The sequence below is a fragment of the Lemur catta genome, chromosome 26, assembly GCF_020740605.2.
Source record: "Lemur catta isolate mLemCat1 chromosome 26, mLemCat1.pri, whole genome shotgun sequence".
NCBI classification, from domain to species: domain Eukaryota; kingdom Metazoa; phylum Chordata; class Mammalia; order Primates; family Lemuridae; genus Lemur; species Lemur catta.
The window spans coordinates 2,331,776-2,354,672 of record NC_059153.1 but is presented as its reverse complement, the minus strand read 5'-3'; the positions used below and the strand labels follow the sequence as shown (position 1 = coordinate 2,354,672).

General features: G+C 38.7%; 1 protein-coding gene across 2 annotated transcripts in view; it reads right to left on the bottom strand.

Moving 5' to 3' along the window:
• COL25A1 (collagen type XXV alpha 1 chain) overlaps nt 1-22,897 on the bottom strand; it is a 337,352-nt gene that overhangs the window by 145,972 nt on the left and 168,483 nt on the right. For both annotated transcript variants that reach the window (XM_045537459.1, XM_045537458.1), the window contains exon 5: nt 1,506-1,523. In XM_045537459.1, coding sequence (XP_045393415.1) covers nt 1,506-1,523 — 18 coding nt within the window. The remainder of the gene's footprint in view (nt 1-1,505; nt 1,524-22,897) is intronic.

Here is a 22,897-nt window from a genome sequence, read left to right as displayed (position 1 = left end):
CAGAGGTCCTATTAAAACTTAAAATATGTTAACAACTATAATCTCTCAAAACCAACACACCAACTGCTGTTATTGCCTGCTGTCTCGCCTTCTTCTCTTCTCTGGAGGGCTGAGTGCTACAGAGCAATGAGGGTTTGAGAGAGAGACTTCACTTCTGCTCCCAGTTCTAGGGTATCACCCAAGTGAGTAATTTGTCTCTTCTGAGTCTGTGTGTGTAACACACATACACATGCACACACACACACACACACACACACACACAACTAGGATAGATAATACTTTCTAGGGCTGTTGGCAGGCATTAAATAAAAACACACAAAACACTTTTTACTTTGTCTTCATTCCACTATAATATAGCCATTTCAAATTTAGGGAGCAAACTATAACTTTCTTCTATGAGTTTTTTTTCCCTTAATAATTACCTTGAACCAACTTGGAATATAACAGTGAAAATCACAAATAAGGAGAATACAGATATTCTCAGATATTAATATAAATTAATTAAAGGTCAAACTTTTTCTCATGAGCTTGCTGAGATCTGTGGGATTTTTCATTTGTTTGATTAGACATCTTTATATAGAGAGCTCATAAAAACCATAAATAATATTCCTGTGATCTAGTATGAGGATTTATTACATGCAATAGATAATTCATGGTATTGACTGCAAAGCAATCAAGAAAAGGGCTTATTTATGAGACAATCTAAGGCATAAATAGCATTCAGTACATCAAGGAGTAGCAGTTCAGTAAATAATTATGTAAGTTACAGGTATTAGAGTGTTAAAGGTAAAACATTAATAACTGCATGTCCTTTTCCATAACATCCTATAGAATGTAATTAGTATCGATATTGAATTTATTGCTTGTTGAGTTTGCTGTACTGACTCTGCATTTCTGAAAACTCACTTCTTTCGTACTTCCATCTTTATCCACCTTCCTCCCCTTCCTAAAGTTTGCTCATTGTCTTCGATATGATGTAGTGCTCAATAAGATTTTCTGTTGAATGCCTTCACACTTAATTATAAATCATGTCTTCAGCAGTTGCTTTATATTGAAAATGGAGAATGAATTCAATATCTATCTATAATGAATCAAAAGTAGCTAGTAGGATCACAGTCTAAATAATCAGTCTGCATGGATTTACATACAACAACATTACTAGTACATGATTAATAGCACCTAATGCAAACCAGTTCATACTCGACATTTACTAAGTCATTCTGTCTTAGATTGAAGTCCTGTGGCACTGTTTCAGATCAGTTAAGCGCTCTGCTCTATATGATAGTACATTGTTAAATGTGCCATCTGGCCCAACAGCTGATGTGGCTCAGACAATCCTGAAGAGGCCCCAAGGGTTTACTCCTGGGAAATATTTGGTCTACTGTGTGGTGTTATGATTACTCGTTCATAGCTGTTTTACATCCTTTGAAAAGAATTGCAGAAAAACCTCCATACTTGGGAAAATTGTAAATTGGAACTAATTTGCCAGAAAAGAGTTCACTTACCTGAGGACCAGGCTGACCCTGAAATTTAAAAATAAGAAAAAGAAAAATAATTACAAAACTGTTATCCTAAGTGAGTATTTTCACTACCAAAACTTCAACTAGTTCTGAAAATTTTTACAAAATCTCTCTAAAGATAACAATACCTAACTATTGACAAATTTCACTTTGGGGCTTTAAAAAGTCATATCTTAATAGTTTTAGTCTACATTATATATCTAAAATTCTGATATTATGATCTATTATATTTAACTGCAAAATGAGTCAAGGGCTTTCGCATGCTCCAGAATGTAGCTGGGGAAAGAGAAGCCCAAAGGAGTGCCACACCCCACGTCACCATAACGAAGGGTTACTTAAGGGACAGTCTTCTTTCTAGCGCAGACCATTACGATGAGCTACATGCTCAAAGATAACGCAGAGTTAAGGAAAAAACAGGCAGATATTTTAGCTTTAGAATTCACTGAGTCTTTTAATTTCTCATTATTTCAGTACAATTTTAAGTCAATTTTTTACAAACACCTATGTTTTACTCTGCCTAGTTGAACCTAAGAGCATTTAAAAAGGGTATGAAAGATCTCCAGATCGTTCAAGCGCATCATAACTTCTCCCACGTCAATAGATAACATGACCTCTGGCCAGTCTAATTTGTTTTGAATGTCACTTTCTTGTTCAAGCTGATAAAAATTCCAAAGCAGCATAACTGTAAATGCTTCTAGCTAAAGAAAAATCACTTGTGACTAAAACTATTGATTATATATCACCTTCTCAAAATTTCCAATTGAATTTTGTACCAGGTGAGATTAAAGAAAAAGTTCACACTGAGTTAGGGAATCTTTAAAAAATTGATAAACAATGTGTAGTGTCATGGTATCAGCTGTGTGTTAACTGAGTATCATATAGAAAAGTGGGGAGCTATTATAACTCCCAGAGAAGGCCTGGGAACTCTCTCTCACTTAGCCTCTCTCTGGGGTTGGAATTTCTCTAGGTACTTGTTCTCTAACTCACTGGGGACAAAGCAGATGATTCCTAAGAGCTTTGCCTGAAAAGGTGGTTGGCCACGTTTTATTAATATCTAGTCCAACCAGGAAGGGGAACCAAATCAAAGTACTGTAGATGTTACCCCTCTCCTGTACCCGCTAGTGGTAGACAGAGACAAAGAGAATAACATATTCATTCCTTGCAGAGTACCAGGCACTTTTGGAAATGTTATTCCATTTACTCCTTATAACTGCCCAGCATTTTTCAGATGGAGAAACTGAGGCTCAGAGAAATACGCTAGAGGTCACACAGCTTGTAGCTGGAAACGCCAAAATTTAAACCCAAATCTGATTCCAAGGTTTATGCATTTTCTACCAGGTCATTCTGCTTTTCAGCCTGGAAGTTTAAGCTCACAGCTACCTGCAGGCTTGCTCGGACCACCTACGGGACAAGAGCACTCTTCAAGCAAGCAGACATTCTAACTTCCCAGCCACTCCGGGGCTGCCACGGAGGGCATCTCTGCTTCCGGACGCACACCTGGGCCAGGCACACCAGCCCGTCAACCAACACCTGTACAGAAACCAGTTCAGCAAAGCTTCTTAAGGTTAACAGCCTAAGATCAGTGCTAAACATAGAGAAGTTCTGTGACAATAACCTACAAACGCAGGGTTTTCCATTTACACGTAACTATGGATCTTCCCAGATCCACCTACCGGATGAAACGACAACGTGTCCTCCCCTCCCCCTTGCTCACACTCACTCCTGTATGCACACTCTCTCTTTCTCTCTGTCATCATCAGCATTAAGCTTTTGGTCTTTCTGATTGTTTTGAACTAATGTAAACTCACAAGTGTGAACAGGCACCTTTTATAGAACCCCTGAATATATTACGTATCTCTTATATGTGTGATATGAAAATTAAAATGCAGGATTCTCTAAAATTAGAAGGCTTTTCTTCTAAAGAGTATGTTTAGCATAGTTGCTGAGATTTTCAGATTCCTACAACCGTTCAACAAATGACACCCTTTTCCTGTTCATCTTTAAAACGTGACGTTTCTGTCACTATATGAAACAAATGATTTAGCACAATGTGTACATATATTTGTAGGTCATTATATAAAATATACATCATGTTATGGATTTTATGTTAGTGATAATGAAAACAATGGTAGTAAATGACAGTAAAATTTAGAAGTTGACTTCTCTATAGGCATCGGAAAGTATATAGCACCAGGGAACTCACATTATCCCAACGTGGATATGAATTTCAGGTATGCATGCTGTGTGTGTGTGTGTGTGTGTGTGTGTGTGTGTGTGTGTGTGTGCACAGGCTGGGGAACATGAAAAAGAGGAAAAAGAAGTGGTTGGTAGAGAAGCTTCCCAGAGAAACAAAGCACACCTGACAAATTTGCTAACTCTGCCCTAAAACAAGGATGGCACGATACAAGCCTTACAACTCTTACCCAAGATTCCAGAACTGCCTACACCATGTCCTCTCTCTCAATAGGATGTAACAGTCTATTCACCCGCAGACGCCTACAATACCTGTTAAGAGGACAATCTGGCAGCTGGAGTCTTGTGGTCATGGTAATAGAGCCACCTGGCCAAGCCCGGGAAGTGATGGGAGGAGAGGTCTCTGTGGGTGGGGCAGTGCCAGGGGAGCCCTAGGGTGGAGGGGGAGCAGGCCAGAGCCTTCCAGAAGCATCTCAGAAACTCCCCTGCGACGGAGGGCACAGGGCCATAAAGACTTTGTCACGGACTAATCGCCAAAAGAAATATCTTAGAATTTCCTGAAGCTGCTTCTGAGTAGTTCATCGAGAAATACACGTGTTTTCATTCATTAGTGGATATTTTTCTAGTCTATTCTAATTGATAGGTAGCGAACATTATTAATAATTAACTGTGAAAGTTAACTTTTTCCTAAAATATACCCTGAATGGTTATAAATTTTGATTGAGATCCACAAAACACAACTTGAGTCCATTTTTAAAATGGAATTCCTGAAAAGGCCTTTTCTCCCCCAAGCAAATCACCAAAATGTTTCTATAAATAAAGAGCTGAATCTAGGATAATCCAGGGCTGTGCCAAGCGAAACAGGGAAACCACACAAGTGCTGGAGTGAGGAACACACATGTAAAAGCCAGAGCACCGAGTCCCAAGTCACTGATTAATGTCAACAGCTGACCACGATGCCCTCGGGGCAGCTTAGGCACTGGGAAGAAAAGGACCAGCAGGAGGAGGTGACTTCAGAAAGGGGTGACCGGAACAGCAAGGTGGAAGACAACTAGCCAGTGGGATGTTCGACAGGAAAGTATTCAAAGGAAGTGGAAAATTTTGTCAGGCAAGTAAAACCACAATGGAACATGACAAATGAGATGACCTGTCACTGGAGAATGTATTGTCACTTTAGGCAATTAAAGAGCAATATTAACTGTTCCTTGTTGAGCTGTTATCACAATTATGGTTGCCAGAAAGTGCTAGCACAACTCTCTAAATCGACAGTCATTTAGGTCTCTGACTGAGGCAATTAGTCTCACTACGTGATCCTTTTTTATGGATGGTAAATCTGTGTTGTTCCTTTTCATAGGGGACAAATGCTGTTTTTCCATTTAACACACACACTGACAGGCACACAAAAGTTGTAGTTTTAAAATGCAATATTATTTTGAAATATTGACTAAGATAACAGACTCACATATGTCTGCACTGTGATTAATTTTAAATAAAAAAGTTCATCTACAAAAACTTGAGGGAATATTAGTATTGTTCACGCAACTCTGAAAGGTACTACCTCGGCCTCAAGGGAGAAAGAAATTCCCTCCGTAACTCACAAACTCATCATTAAAACATCCAAGCAGGACTACCACTTTTATTTGAGTACGCTCACATTCAGATTTATTTTATTCCTTTGAATTGAAACAAATAATTTTTAAGAGAAATTATTTTGGAACCCTTACTAACTATAATTTTATCATCTCTTAAAATTTCAATTTACACACTCAGATTCAAGCTTATTTTTCTTTTCAGGTGAAAACAGCACCTGTAGTGGGCATTCCTATAGAGCTTTGGAACCACGTCAGAGAAACTCTGAGTGGCAACAGGATTGCCCTGGTGGCAGGAGGAATCCTGGCACAGAACCATCTCCCGGCTGTTGATTACACCGTCTCGACGGGACCCCTTAACCTTTCGAGAGGCAGAGTTTGACCTGGCGCCTGTGCCACGAGAGGAACAGATGCGCCCTACACTGGCAGCACCAGGGAGCAGGAATCTTGCCCGTTCTCATGACACTGTGAGGTTGTTCACATTTGACTCTCCAACATCCCAGTACCCGAGCTATAAGGTGCTTCAGAAACAACTGTTGAACTGCTGAAAGGCGAGAATATTTTGACTGGCCCAATGAGGGCAGACAATGATATTTTTAAAGAACCATTAGAACAGTTACTATTCTTACATGAGTGTTATATTTTCCAAATGTAGGTTCTCAATCTAATATACCAGAAAGGGTTCTCTTGGCTTCTGATCACTGCGAAATAAACACATCTATGTCGAAGAGGAAGTTTCCCACTCAGTGGAATCTTATTCAGACAATAAAAATAAAACTAAGGCAGCCAAAGACTGTAGAGGCTTCAGAGGAGGACGTATACATTTACCAACACACAGGTGCCACAGAACAGAAGCATGAGAGTTCTGTCTTGAAGGAAAATCACTCCCTAGTTTTCATAAGCCTCTGCATCCAATTAACATGAGAATATTATATCAAATTACTTAGTAAATTATGCTCTATAAATATAGCTGGAAGTTTAAATAGGTTATATATTCTACACCAACAACTTGCTCAATTCAAATTTAGATAATCTATTAATTTTAAAAACTAATTAATATGTAAATATATACTCAAGAGAGAAACAATTAAAAAAATAAAGCATTATGGGTTATGTGTATTAATTTGAAAATGGCTTTGCAAAGACTGCAAATCTTCCAATGTCTATAAGCTGCTCTTGCTTCTGAGGACTCTTATATACTTGACTGAAATAAACACTACTCATAATTTAGATTATCTGTTGTGTTATCCTGCATATTAATATCCAGGAAAGATATTGATAATTCTTACCCTAACTGCAGTCACATAATAATACTTAGGTAAGAGTCTTTCAATTTAACATTTTCCTTTGAAAAATACTTAATCCTCAGTAGTTTTAATGCTGAAAAGGAAAAGCCACATTCTACTCTAGAGGAAAATAAATAGCTTATCTCATAACAGGTGGGTATTTCTTTTTTAAAATTTGAGAGACAAAAATAGAGAGAAAAAATGAGCATGGAGGTGGTTTGTTAGGTTCAATGTAAAGAAAATAAAAATTAATTCAAAATGTGGGAGATTTCTTCCATAATACTTGCCTTTCATAAACAAATAACTGTATTTAAAAATCTACTCATATTTAAACAAGTTAACAAGTCCTTCCCATGTTAATTTAAAAACATTATTGTATTTTGTAACACAGTAACATATTTTTTCTCTCTTCTGATTAAAATGTTCATATGTGAAAGATAAGACTTTTATCACACACATTTCTGTTATAAAAATTCATATACAGAACATCAGAAAGATAAAGACTCTTAGTTATGCATTAATTTGCATCGTTAAAATTTATTGGATGCCTAATAGTCCACTGAGGCTTATTCAGATTTTTACTATATAAATAATGTTTAATCTTTCTATATACTTATGACGGTTCAACATACAATTTTTTGGCTTTAGAATGGTGCAAAAGCAATACGTATTCAGTAGAAACCATACTTCAAATTTTGAATGTTGATCTTTTCCTAGGCTAGAGATACATAGTACAACATTCTCTCGAAATGCTGGCAGTCAGCCACGAGATCACAAACGGGTAAACAACCAATGCTCTACAGTGCACTGTGTTGCCAGCATTTTTTGGAAGTTGTGTTTTGTGTTTTTGCATCCCTGCTCATCTACAAAATGCCCATTTGTGTCTGTTTCCGGTGAGACAGAAGAGGAAGGCAGTTACTCTTGAGATGAAACTCAAGGTAACTGCCCAGCGTGAAGATGCGAAGCCAGTAATGGCCATCACATGAGCGTTAGGGTTTGCAATTCACAATATCAACCATCTTAAAGGATGAGAAGCAAATCAGTGGCGCAGTGAAATCGTCAGCATCAGTTAGATCCACCGTCATCACGAAGAAAAGAGGTTGGCCAACTGGTAATAGTGGACAAATTTCCTCTCACATGGATGGGAGACCAGATACAGAAGCACATACTGCTTAGCCTACTGACCGTCCAGGCTAAGGCGAGATGTCTTTTCCATAAGCTATGAGTGTGCCGTGGTTCCTATGTATAGGCATATGTTTATAACAAGTCATGGGTAGTTCCAACACTTCAAAAGCCATCATAATTTTCATAATGTGAAGGTTAATGGGGAGGCACTAAGTGCCAATACCGAAGATGCCAACGCTTTTAGGAAGAGCCACATGGGATAATCAGATGACAAATATTTGCCATAACAAGTATTTACTGTCAATGAAACAAGCTTGTTTTAGAAGCGTATGTGGGAGCATACAGACGTTCATCAAGGGTCCAAGACAATGCCAGGATTTATGGCATTCAAGGACTGTGTAACACTGCTTTAGGGTGGAAATGTTGCAGGGTTCAAATTAAATAAAGCCTTTCCTAAATCTACCATTTGGAGAATCTGAGAGCATTCAAGAATGTGGGCAAGCATACACTTCTTATCACCATAACAAGAAAGCTCGTATGATATCAGCATTATTTGAAAACTGGTTTTTGAACTGTTTTATTCCACAGGCAAGAGAATATTGCAGGCAAAACAACATTCCATTCAAGATTCTTCTGATCTTAGACAAGGAATGCTCCAGGGCACTCACAGCATATAGGGCAACATGCATCCCGATGTAAAGGTTGTTCATTTGCAGCCAAACACAACCACACTCATTTAACCAATGGACCAAGGTGCAATAGCCGCATTCAAAGCATCTATTTAGCCAAACATTCGCGCAGGCTGTTGAAGCCACTGAATCTGGCCAAATGCTCCTAGAGTTCTGGAAATGCTTTGACATTCTGAATGCTATCCGGAACACTGCTGCGGCATGGGAAGAAGTCACACAGCAGCGCATGAGTGGCATTTGGAAGAAAGTTTTGAAGACATGGAAACACATTCAAAGGCTTTAACAAAGATTCTGCTGCTGATGAAATGGTAAGTAACAGGATATTAGTGCTTGGGAAACAGCTAGAATTGGACATGGGTGAAGAGGATATTCGTGAACTTGTTGGCATTGAGACCAAAGAGCTTTCCAATGAGATGCTCATCAAACTGGGGGAAGAAAGAAGTTGAGGCAGAAGAAATTATACCCGAGGCACCGAGAGTGTTCACAGCAAAGAAACTGGAGGCATTTGCTGCTGTCAGCGTGGTATGCCATGTAGAAAGTTAGAAGAAATGGAAGTCAATTATAAGAGAGTATCAAGAGCTGACAGGGTGCTCTTGTTTAATATAGAGAAATATATAATGAAGAGAAGAAAAACTGTACAATTAACACTTGATACCTTCCTGACGGATACTGTGCCTGCCGAGCCATCCACAAGTGACGGGGCCCCAGCGCCTTCCGCCAGCCGTTCTGGAGCCTCATCAGAAGAGAGGAGTTGCCGCCGGGCGCTGCAGCATCCCGTCATCCAGAAATTAATTTTAGTTCAATGCTTCAAACATTGCTCAGGCCCAGGGAGCTTTCAGCTGTTCACATTAGTGGTGAGTACCCATTCAACATTCTGCTTTTCACTTTCAGTATGGTACTCAATAAACAACACGAACTGGTCAATGCTTTATTATAAAATAGGCTTTGTGTTAGATGATTCTGCCCAACTGTAAGCTAATGTAGTATCCTGAGCATGTTTAAGGTAGGCTAGGCTAAGCGATGATGTTCAGTAGGTTAGATGTACCAAATACACTTTCAACTTACAGTATTTTCAAATTATGATGGGTTTATTGGGACATAATCTCATCATAAGTTGAGGAGCATCTGTAAATATTTGACTGTATCCCTGATTATTTTTTTATGATACAACACTGAATTGAAGTGTTATTCCAATTATAAATTTTATGTGTATTTATAGATTATATTTATTTATATTGTGGTATACAAAATACAGGTTATACATTTTCTAGGATATAATTTTATGTATGCATACGTATGTATTTACTCAGACATATAGTTATAAATCTATGTAAAAGAAAGAAAAAAAAGAAAGAGGAAAAAAAGAAAGGAAAAAAGGCAGAGAAGGAGGGAGGAAGAAAGAAAAGGTGTACAAAGACAGTGGTTATCTCTCTAGATGGTAGGATTATGGGTACTTATTTCTATCTTTATAGTTTCCTATACTTCTCAAAATTTTATTAATACCATTTTGTGGTTAAAAATATATTATCACATGATCTCTAATTCATTGCAGAAAACTTTTAAACAGAACCTTAAGTTGTTAAATTTTTTCCATATTAAAGTCATTTATTCAAAGATCTAGGTCAGTGATTTTAAATTCCAGTTTCTAATCCTTTCCCAATTCAGGATGTTTTTAATTACTTGGAGACTGTTGCAAAATTCTTACAGTACAGTCTCCAAAATTCAGTAAGTAAGGGGTTTAATTTTACCTTTGTGTATGCTCCACGTCACTTGAGGAGTAGGTTCGGAGCAGAGAAAGAGGCAGGAGAGTTATACCGCCAAACACCTATGGCAGGAGGTCATGGCTCCAGGGGGACTGGGGATCCCTGCTAGGCACAAAGTTTGTTGGAACCTTTGCTGTTTTACAAACCAAAACATTTGGGTTGTAATTTAGCTGTATTATTTTTATGGAGCTGTATAAAGAACTTATGCTTTTGACTATAAATGTGTATCGGGCTTCTAAAACATAATACATATCCAAGCCTTTTCATAAACTGGCACAGAAGCAGGATTGGCTACCAAGGTGTAAATAAATGATCAGTTTTACAGACATATGTTCAGTAGGATACAATGAACATACGGAATACATGTGTGGCAAGACACCTGCTCAGCTTGCAAAGCTGTAAAAACACGTGCTTAGGCAATATTTACTGTCCTACCAATTTTTATTACATTGTACATATTGAATAATTTGGTTTCTGCTATGTTTAATAACATCTTTGGCCGGGCGCGGTGGCTCACGCCTATAATCCTAGCACTCTGGGAGGCCAAGGTGGGAGGATCACTTGAGGTCAGGAGTTCAAGACCAGCCTGAACAAGAGTGAGACCCTGTCTCTACTAAAAATAGAAAAAAAGTAGCTGGGTATGGTGGTGTGCACCTGTAGTCCCAGCTACTGGGGAGGCTGAAGCAGGAGGATCGCTTGAGCCCAGGAGTTTGAGGTTGCAGTGAGCTATGATGATACCACTGCACTCTACCTGAGTCGATGGAGTGAGACTCTGTTTCAAAGAAATAAAATAAAATAACAACCTTAATGTGTGATATTTTGATTGCTCCAGATAAATACTGAAAGCCAATTTATAAACATTTATCAGTCTGATTAAATTTACATATGTGTCCAATTCCAATTTTCTAAATGTTGTGCAGAAAAGAAGGACCTGATAGTGCCTTCTGCAGCTGTCCTAGATGTTTTGCATTAATAAATGCGTGCGAGCTGATTTCTAACACCCAGAGAGTCAATTAACTTATAACGCATGAGTCACATAAGGCTTATTGCTTCACCCAGGCAGAATCCCAAGAATGAAAACCTAGTTTATAACTGGGGAGGAGAGGCTCTGCAAGCCAACAAGCGCATGTGCTTTAGGGGCCCAGATGTCTGGGGCTGCATGATGACAGTTACCACTTACTGACTGCTACAAGACCCCAAGAGCTTTGCAAATGACATCTCTCTTTGCTACAACAGCCCTGCAAATTAGGGGTCAGAAAGCTTCCAGACGGGGAAGTTGGAATATGAACATGGGTTTGTCTGACTTGAACACTTTTGTGCTCTCACTTGTATCACGCTAGTGGCTGAAGCTATGGGCAGTGATTCTTAACTCTCTTTTGAATTGGATAAAAACTATAGCGATGCAGTTAGAAATATCCACCTATGAAACACTTAAAACTTTGCACACACGCACACACACACACAGAAACTCTTAAATCCATCCATGGATTCTTCAGGAAATCATTCACCCAGTTTAAGAACCCCTGGGCAGAGAAATATAACATTTCAGGGGCAGGAGAGGAAGAGTGTTCCAAAAAGGAAGCTAATGAGGAAAAGAATTTAAAACAACAACAACAAAAATGAGAATTATAGGAATCAAGACTGGAGAGAATTTCGAAAAGAGACGTTGATTAAAATGAGGACTGCCAAGAGTCTATTGCAAGAGACGTTGAGATGACTTGGCCAAGATCACACAACCCTAAGTGGAAATACTGAGACACACACTCAGGTATGTCAGATTCCACAGCCTACACTTTTTAACTATTATGTTATACCTCTCAGTCCTTGGACTGTGGAAGCCATACCATAAACAACTGATTTTTTAAAAATACATTCTTTATACAAATTTTTATTCAACTAACATTTATTTAAGCACCTACTAAATGCCAGGCACTGCAGCGATGCTGAAGAAACAAGGAAAATCAAGTCCTAAACTCTTCAACAGAACGTCCAGTTGTATGTTGATACATTTTCAGATTCCCAGACTTCATGCTCACACTTCCCAAGCAACTGGGAAACCTTTGGCCAGAGGCTCCCATTGTGAGAACTAAAGTCCTCTCTTCTCACTGCAATAAAATTGATTGTATTGAAACATAAACTGCCTTAATTTACTTGAACAGATAATATTATACAACTAGCAGTAAATACTGGGACTAAATCAGATATGGTAATGTTATCACCAAGAGTGTCCTGAATATGCTTCTTTTCTTTCATAATAGAAATGTTCTCCGTTGAGACAGGAAATGTAGCTGGGCATTGTTAGAGCCACTGCCTAAATTACCTCTATTGATGAGGCTTGGCAGGTGCTTTCTGAACGATTCTGAATAACTGCTGCAGGATGAAAGAAAAAGTGTTCCATGGGTTGCAGCCACAGCACTCTCGGGGTCTACTGGGGGGAGAAGAAAGCACTTGCCCCACGCCTGACTGGCTCTGCGTCCTGCCTGGAGAATGGCTAACCAGCCGTCCCCGAAATCGTATAAATGAAAGGAAGTAGGCCAAGGCAGACATTTGTATTAATAATTGGTGTGCACAAAGTAAGTTAGGTTATCCACCAGGTCCTTCTCAAAGGGGGAAAAGGCAGCACAAACCTTCAGAAATAAAGTCTGCGAAAGCAATCTTTTCAAAGCTTTTGACAAATTGCAAACCTCAGCCGTTTATTTTTTTCTCATCGAAAGGAAAGTTCAGGGAAAAGTTTCAGTTCAAGTTCACACACAACACATGCACATATACACACACAGAAAGAATGCATAGGTGTGCGAAGCATGAACCAGGACATGAAAGTTATGTAGCACTATCCTTATTCACAAAGGCAGTCAAGAGACCTGGTTCTGTCATTAAGCAGGGGGGGGATTTGTCACCGATGTCAGAGGGCAGGGGTAGCACCGTTCCGGGCTCCCTGAGCTCCTGTGTGTATTCCCACGTGAACAATCTGCAGCACAATGGAACCCGGTCCCCTTGTTTGTACAGGCATGTTGCAGTGGCAGGCAGGGACCGTGAAAGGCCTTCCCTGTCAGAAGACAGAGGTCAAGCAGTTCAACCAAACTATGATGCAGATTTTCAAATTTATAAAGGAAACAATTAATTTGGAACTTCGTTGCTTTTTGGTCCTAGAGAATGGAATTTCCTGGTGTATAAAGTTTCCAGGTTTCTAAATTCTTTTCAACATCTCCCTTTCATGAAGAGCACATAGTAGCTAAAGAATAATGTGAAATTTTAGACTTTTTAAATCATGCTGCAGAATCAAGTTTTCCTCTAACCTTTGTAGAAAAGAAAACTAATTAATTTTTACAGTAGTATCCTTTACAACAAACATATATATCACTCAATCTTATGTCATTACATAATAAATTTTGCTTCTTTCATTTGCACAAATATTAACTGTATCTAGATAATATTAGAATCCAAAAAGAGTAATAAAATCAAATTTAATAAATAATGCCTTGGGGGCAGGGAAAAAAAGGAAAAAAAGAAAACAAAAAAGAAAGAAAAAAAGAAATAATGTCAAATTATTCAATTTTTATTTTTATTTTTTGAGAACAATCTTACTCTGTTGCCCGGGCTAGAGTGCTGTGGTGTCAGCCTCGCTCACAGCAACCTCAAACGCCTGGGCTCAAGCGATCCTCCTGCCTCACCCTCCCCAGTAGCTGGGACTACAGGCATGTGCCACCATGGCCAGCTAATTTTTTTCTATATATTTTTAGTTGTCCATATAATTTCTTTCTATTTTTAGTAGAGACAAGGTCTCGCTCTTGCTCAGGCTGGTCTCGAACTCCTGAGCTCAAACGATCTGCCCGCCTCGGCCTCCCAGAGTGCTAGGATTACAGGCGTGAGCCACTGTGCCCGGCCTCAAATATTTTTTAATTCAATTTAATAGTAAATAGATTCCCAAACTTCCTCTCAACCGTATTGACATTTAAATTAAGTTGAAACATAAGCAATTAAAGATTAACAAAGTTTTGAGGTTTCACTCAAGTAATTAAAGAGTAATGTTACAGTACTTAAAGGAAATAGATTCCCTTCAGAGTGCTATTCCATTCCTTAATCACACATGTATTTAAAAAAGAAAACCGTCATAGTTGATCGCTGACTGAGTCCTGAAAAACATCTTCATCTAAAAATTCTCATTTCTCTTAAGAAACTGGAACCCCCACATGCAGAAACAGAATGCACATTTTCATTTCTCTTGAGTGTCACTCAGGAAATACATCTGATGTGATCTGTGCCATGACAATGAGAATACATACAATAAGCTGCGAAAAATGTCATGTCTGGAAAATTTATTGGCAATAGTTCAGCAAGAGATGAATCTTTTTAACAGGTTATGACATGGTGACTTTGACAAATTGAACTTTTAAATATGTGGAGCATTTTAAAAGCTATTCCCTTAGACATGAGTTAATTTAGATGCAACACACTGTATACTGCATAGCATAATTCACTGCGTCCACCTTCATCACTGTGGAGTGGTTCTGTGTCAGTGCGTCAACGTCCCTCTTCAAATTCCTATCTGGGCTCCACTTTCAGTTCATTAACTTATAAAATGAAGCAATAGCTTGGATGTAGTCTCTAAGGTTCCTTTCAACTATCAATTCTGTAATTTTAGTATTTTACGCATTCTGAAACTTTCCATGGTTTAAAGATAAAAATCTCAGGGAAAGATTCTTCTAGAAAAATTTTTTTCTACTTAGCACAAAAGTTTGAGCTACAAGACATTCTGATGGAAGAGACAATATCTTGATCAATTTCTACAGATGTGTCACTTCTAAATTTGTTTAAAAGAAATTAAAAGCCTATAAATGCCAAATATTAAAATTTACTACTCCATTACAGGGCTTTTTGTATTCCACAGGATGCATATTTGCCTGTTTAGATAAGGAGCTAAAGCTTTATATAAGTACACATATTCATATTACTGGGCTCCATCTGACACCCTTGATGGATACAAAATTTAGCTAGTTTTTGGTTATAGTTTTAAAAGTAGGAAGTTTGAAGGTCTGTAAATTAGGATACCATTTAGAACCATTCTTAGTCTCCCAAGATATTTAAAAGCCTAGCCAGCCTAGTGGGAGGCCAGGTGAGAACAAATACATAGCAGAAGACGTACCCTTTTTTTAAGAGATTTATAACGGTGATTTTAATAGTATGCCACCTGTCACACTACTGTCAGCCAACAAAGGCAGGACATAGCAAGGAAACGTTTCACATCGGAAGTGATGCTGACTTCCAGTCCCCAAACAAGAAACCTGACACAAACCATCCCTTAACTGTTACCAAACTCTTCCCAAAAGGAATGTTTGTATTGTCCATGAGTCTAATTTACTGACAATGTAATAACTGAAAGTATTAAAGTAGGCTACATCTTGGTAATCACGGTACTTTAGGGAAATAGATTGAGTTCCTACTACCACAGAGAGATAAGACAGGCCAATTTCTAGTAATAATTTACATGAACGAAAACTTTCTATTTAATTTATTTTTAACAGAACAGAAACCTAGAAATGATCCAGGTGCCTTAGTTTTTGGCAGTTCTAGAAAGTACTGGAAGTTCTAGAAATGAATAGGGATGAAAGACATTTCCCACTCTTTCAGGATAGTTTTTAATGGCAAAATAAAAGCTTCCCCTCCTCACAAGGATGAATGGGAGGAGGTTTCCCAATCCAAATTCACTGGCCTTGTGGTTTTGATTAAAATCTGCACACAGGAAACTTCATATTATAGGAAATATACAATTTGTATAGTGAGTTTCTTATAAATTACAATATTTGATACAAGGTCAAGCAATTTTTCATTTGTTTAAAACATTCCAGTGATCTGAAATTGCCATCAGCTTGTTTATGCTCTTTGAACTCTCTTCTCCTGAACTCTATTAACATCACCAAACTAAGGATAAAAAAAAAAAGGAACTTTTTTCCTCGAAACAGGCGAGCCAATGCCTATGGGAAAATAACGTTCTCAACAAATAAAACCCAGGGGATCTAGTCAAGCGAAGGAATAAATCCTCATCATTCACAGGACTTTCAAACTGGTAAACAATACGAGAATTCTATAACAGTTTCTTTTCAACTCATGCCATCTCATGTACAAAGTACGTTTGTACGTAACGGCAACTCCAGATCCACCTTCCAGACGTGCAGATTCAGTGATTAGAGACTTAACTTTAATATGCAAAGTAGAGGGTTGGGTAGACGTGGAGGGGGCGTCGGGATAAATAACGCTCACAACTGCAAGTGGAAGTTTAGGTCATCCCCCAACCAGGGGTATATATAGGGCATACTGGGGAATGGCCAGACTACCTGAAAGGAAACCACAAGCTGATTAGTTCCACTCCAAGGGACGGTTTTTAAAAAGCAGTTCTTATTCTTTACCATTGATTAGAAGCTAAATGGAAGGCTACATATGGCGACAGATATATACATTCAGCCATTACCACAGAAGGGCGATAAATTATCCGGGGTGCCTGCAGAGAACTCTCTAATCCACTCTTTCAATTTCCACTCTCACCTGTGGAAAAGCCTGAACCCGTGTGCCCATGGGTTGTTAATAACGCTCTCTGGAAGGGAGCATGTTGAAATTGTTCCCAAAACTGCAAATCAAGAGACAAAGCATGTGCGTCTGCTACTGTTGAATGAAATTATGTATCAGAATAGAAGACCGTGTCTGCAGTACAGGACCGACGTATGTTTTCAAGTGTTCCATGAACTCGATGGTCCCTGGGCGGCACAAAGCTCGAGAATGCTTACATTTCTCCTCCCAGAAGAATACCCTCACATGGGCGTAGAGAACGGAAGCCTCCGAAAGGAAGTTTGTGATATAAAATTTAAAATAATTGTTTTTAAATTTGTAGCTGCCAGATTGGATTTCTACTCTGCCTGCCAAACATTCCCCTTCCTTCTCTGTGGGTTAGCGGCACAAATATGGATTTCATTTGTTTATTGATGGAAGGAAGTGGTGATGCAGCCACTTTGTGTAGATGCCTTAGTTCTCCTAGCTCCCCTCGCTGCTTCCGAGACAAAACACTGCGAGGGGTGACAGCTCCTCAGCCAGGAGGAAGGTGGTGCACGGTGGGGCTGTGACTCGGAAGAGCCAGCCCTGGCCTGTCGGGTTTGCTGTGCAGCCCAGCCTGCCCCGGCCACCTGTCTCAGACCAACCCCCTGACCCACGCGACTCAGTCCCCCGCCAGCCCTTGCTGCTTCGTTCTTCTTTTCCTGCATTCTGATGTCCGCTCTGGGCAGCAGAAATGCTACCAGCAATGGCTCTTTGTTTTCCATAGGTTCCAAAGGCTCAAATGTTTAAAGTGATGGAGAATGTTTCATCCTCAAATGTGTCAAGTAGGAGAGAGAGCCTCTTGTAACCTTTCTCTAAAAAGTGTGCTGGTCTATACTGATTTGCTGAAGAAAGATCGAATGTAAGCATTCCAGAGCTCAGTGCTGCCCACCTGCCACTTAGGAGCCACGTAAGGGAGCCCCGTAGCCTGCCATCCCCCTTCTCTGAGGCCCCATAAATAGCTAAGAGGGAAAACAGAGCGCTGTTACCAGCCCTGCCTGCTTCACAGGGTTGGGAGCATCAAATCATCTACATAAAAGGGTGTTTGAAGAATAACTTCCAATTAAAGGTACTACATTATTATTCGCCAGGAGTGGTTATCAAGTCAGGCATAGTTACACGTCACAGCCAAAGTTATAAGTTTATGCACAGGGAATGTGAGAACTGAATGAAGAAAAGAGACGAGGGAAGGAGGAGGAAGGATTCACAGAGAGGGACACACACGTCAAAGATGGCAGTCTCCGTTAGTCTGGGCCCTTGCAAGAAGCCCTGACCCTCACCATGTCTAAGAAATAAATTTCTATTGTGGTAAACATTTCAAGGTCTGTTATACCAGCTCAAGTTATTCTAAAACAAATGGCATCCAGAAATAGACCACAAGAAAAAATAATGTTGCAAAAAAAAAAAATATTGTCAATGTTTTTCTATGTCTACTTCTTCCTCCTCTTCCTCCCATTTTTTTTTTTTTTACTTTAACAGCCTTATTTATCTCAATTTGCAGGGTCTATACCCATTATTGTTGCCACTTCCAGAATTCCAAAGCTCTGCTTAACCTGGCATCACAATCTATATAAACAATAGCAGCTGGACGTGGTGGCACGTGCCTATAGTCCTAGCTACTCAGGAGGCTGAGGCAGGATGTCTTGCACACATGAATTCAAGGCTGCAGTGAGCTATGATGACACCACTGCACTCCAGACTGGGTGACACAGTGAGACCCCATCTCTTAAAAAAAAAAAATAGCAGAGGAATCATTAAAACAAATTGCCGCTGAACACAGTTCCCCCATACAAACATGGCAGCCTGAACCACTCACAACAGAAGACACGAAGAGACACCGGGAATCTATTCTATTCAACAGTTCGTAGTTATATTCTCTCCTTCTATCTTCTGTTCCAGGAGACAAACCTGTGTGCTGGAACCCAAGATGGACTACTTATCTGTGACAGCCTATGGTCACTGTATTGTAACTCTGTCCCCAAACAGCTTTTAAACACACTTAATTCTTCAAGTTTTTCTTTCTTTACTTTGTCATGGTGGCTGTTACAGTGACTGAATTTATACAGCTATTCTGCTATTTTGTACCAACACTGCCTCCTACAAGGTGGTTTGCTCCCTCCGTCAACAATAATGCCATATTATTACGGAAAAAAGTAACAGTCACCACACATCTAAAAGCACACTCTTGGATCCCAAATAGAATTAAAAATATTTTTATAACTAATCAGGAATATAACAAAGAAGTAATTAAAGGAACATTTGCTGAAAAAGTTCATGAAAATTTTATACCTATTTTTCTTGACTCCAGAGGCAAAGCTCATGTGGCCACATAATTTGCTTCTGTTAGATGATAATTAGATGATTCCTGAGGGTTGTTTTTTTTTTTTTTTGAGTAACTGGCAGTAAAAAAGAGTACAAACTAGATGTTGAGATCTACAAATAACTAAGAAGGGCTGAATATGAACCATAAATGATAAAGATACAACAAAGAAGATACTTAACAATAAAGGTGGTAACATTTAAACCTTATTTGCCTAAAAAACATCTTGTAGAAATATGGGGGAAAATGGGCTTTGAATGGAAACACACCTGGGTTCAAACTCCAGTTCTGCCTCCTCCTAGATGTACACTGTTGGGCAAATTACTTGACCAGCCTCAGTTTCCACCCCTGTAAAATGGGTCACAGGGATGCTATGTGAAGTGGCACATGGTAGGTACTTGCTATAAATTGTAGTTATTAGTATATTAGGAAAAGATTTACTTTTGACTTAAAAATCCTATCATATTTTCCAGATGAGGTAAAGTGATCAGTTTTTCGTCTAAAAGTTTTACAGAGATTTCTTTTCCTAATTCATCCACCACATTGACAGAAATAGCACTGTACGCCTAACTTGGCTGAGTCTGCTTCATTCATCTGTCAACAAGATTCTAGCGTTGACAATTGCTAAAAGTGGACGGGACAGAACAGGCGGCACGACCGCGTCGTGTTTCACACCTCAGAGGGTTCTACGCTACCAACAATAACATCGTGTCTGTCAGTCAAGCATAATTATACAGCTTGATAGACTGGTGCAAATAAAACAGCCGCTTAGAACAAGGTCTCCTGGATTTTTTCTGGCTACAATTATAGGACTTGCTTGATTCTGCGACCTGTGAATATTAGAGTGACACTTCCCTTTGGGACAAAAAACAGAAAAACACATCCCTTGTTGACTCTGAAAAAGATCGAAACTAGGTGCAAAACTTGCTCTACTTGAAAACCCTGAAATCATTTTGCAAATTTTGATCCAACTCTTTGCTCTTATCGAGACACAGATTTATTTTTAGGATGTCCACAGTAGAAGGTACAATTTGATAATCATGTAACACAACGGTCAGGGAACTCACTGCAGGAAATACAGTTGTGGTATCTGAGCCAGATGCTCAAAATGCCGCATGGAGTCCTTCAGAGTAATATTCTAGTACATGTCAACTTTATGAAAAGGGAAATAGAAAAAAGTATCTGATATTCACAAAAAGCCAAATTATATACATTATCATGAAACTGTTCCATTGTAGCTATTCATAGCAGAGACGCCCGTGGTAGCAGTATCTCTCTGTAGAAATGGATAAGGCTGAGTAATAAGCTGAATTGTATTATATGTAGGATCTAATTCTAGCTGTATTTCAAGTTTTAAATTATAAATGATCTCAATATGCAAGAATACAGAAACTGACAAAAGAAACACATCATTTCAGTGGAATATATCAAAGCTTTCCAAAATACATTTGTAAAGATGTAAATGTAAAGTTGCTAAATTCAATTTTATCATTAAGTATACTTTTGCTTTTCTTTTTCTTATTTTTAATCTTACTTGAGAGTATTACTTCAGGAGGGAATGGAAAAAAGATGGCTCTTAGAGACAATGAGAGACAATGAGATCTGCCATTCTCCCCTGGGGCATATGATTTTTTGTTTGTTTTAATGAGCCCCCTAATGTCATCTTTTGCACTATTGGAGCACATTTCACAACACGTGAAAGTGAATGACAAAAAAATACACATCAGGACAGCCGGCTATACTTCATAAACTATGAAGCCACAGCACCATGGAAGCTCAGGGCCAGAAGGGAGTTTGAGAGACTGACTTGACATGGTTCTGTCCCAAGGCCTGCTCACTAGAATCAGGACTAGTAACCTCTCAGACTACCTTCGTGCTTTACCTGCAGAGTACAGAATAGAGGCAAGGGAAATTGCGATTGAAATGGCAACATATGCCTTGGTATTTTATCCAATTTCTTATTTGTGGAGATACTCGAATAATTTTTTAAAAGACACAAAATGAGGACAATAAAATTTCTCCAAAAATAAAATCACAGAAACTGTCAGTTTCAGTTCAGGGAAAAGAAGTGGAAACATCTATATACAGCTGACCCTTGAACACGAGCTTGAACTACATGGGTCCACTTATATGTGGATTTTCTTCTGCCTGTCCTACCACCCCAGATAGCAAGACCAACCTCTCTTCCTCCTCTTCTTCCTCCTCCTCCTCGGTCTACTCAATGTGAAAACAATGAGGATGAAAACCTTTATGATGATACACTTCCATTTAATGAACAGTAAACATATTTTCTCTTTCTTATGATTTTCTTAGTAATATTTTCTTTTCTCTAGGTTACTTTATTCTAAGAACACAGTAGATAATACATATAACATACAAGATATGTGTCAATCAACTGTTTATGTTATCAGTAAGGTCACTAGTAGTCTATTAGTAGTAAAGTTTTTAGGAAGTCAAAAGTTATACATGGACTTTTTACTTAGCAGGGGTTGGTACTCCAACCCCCACATCGCTGAAGGGTCAACTGTACATAAAATTAACGTGATGCTAAAAATAGGAAGAGTGTGTTCACTAGAAATTAAAATTGTCAATAATTGGGTATTTCCTCTAAATTACTGAATTGCTGATAAATTTATCATAATAATGCCACTGCTCATTAATGTTCATTCAGATGCAAGAAGTACACTAGAAATTTGTTATAATGCCACCTTCTCTAAAGCAAAATTTGATGGAAGGCAGATACTTCTCAGAAATCACATATGGAGGTTTAGAAATTAGAGGCTCAAGAGAATTTCATTATATTTCACCCATTAAGGTGCCCATAATCTTTAGTCCTAAGTCCTACGGTAAAACTTTATTGTATGAGTAAAGATAGCATAATCAATAGGCTTTTTTCTCTTTTTCACAATTAATGGTTTTTTATCTTATCAAATGTGAACAGTTTGAATTATCTTTTAGTCAGTATGAAAACTCCTGTTTAGACCCCATTTCTTGGATTTGATGCAGTTTGCTAAACCCATTATAACTTCCTCAAAATGCAGTCAAGGTGGGACAATATTAATGCTTGTTTTACAGATTAGCCATTTACATTTTTTGGCCATGCTTCTGTTATATGTAATTATTTATATGAAGGAACATGATTGGACCCATGCCAACCTGTGTAACAACGGTCCATGTTATAACAAAATTATAATTCATAAGGAATAGGGATGAAGTGGTAATAGATTGGAATTAGGCATATCTAATTGAATTTCAACTTTGCAAACCCTCTAGCTGTGCAACCTTTGGTAATTGACCTCTCTGGGCCTCAGTTTTCTCACTGAACAATGGCAATGGTAACATCAGAAGGTTGTGTGAGAACAAAATGAAATTATGCAAGTAAATGCCTACAGTATTGCCTGCCATATGCTGGGGGCTTAATAATGCTAGTGCTCTTTTCTTTATATGTAATAAGAAAAGGAAGAATCACTGAAATGTTTAAGAAGAGAATTTAGACTCACAGATGGCTCCAAGAAAGCGAGAGCTATGTGGTTCTTTAAATTTTCAGGAACCAAAAAGGAAATATTAGAATCCTGAGCATCATCATGAGGCAGAAATGAGATTTAACTGCCTCTTGGCATGGCTCGTACATATTTCACAGAAAGAAGCCTTGAACGCTCTACTCTGGCCTTAACCTCTGAAATTTCCTCTGCGTAGTAGTGGTTTGTTACTTAACATGAAGAGGCTTACATATGAAGCCAGAGAGTAAAGGCTCCTAGACCCGGGGCATGCCATCTGCCTAGCATTAAGCAAGAGCTGAAAGTCAGTTACAGCAGCAAAGTCATTTCTAA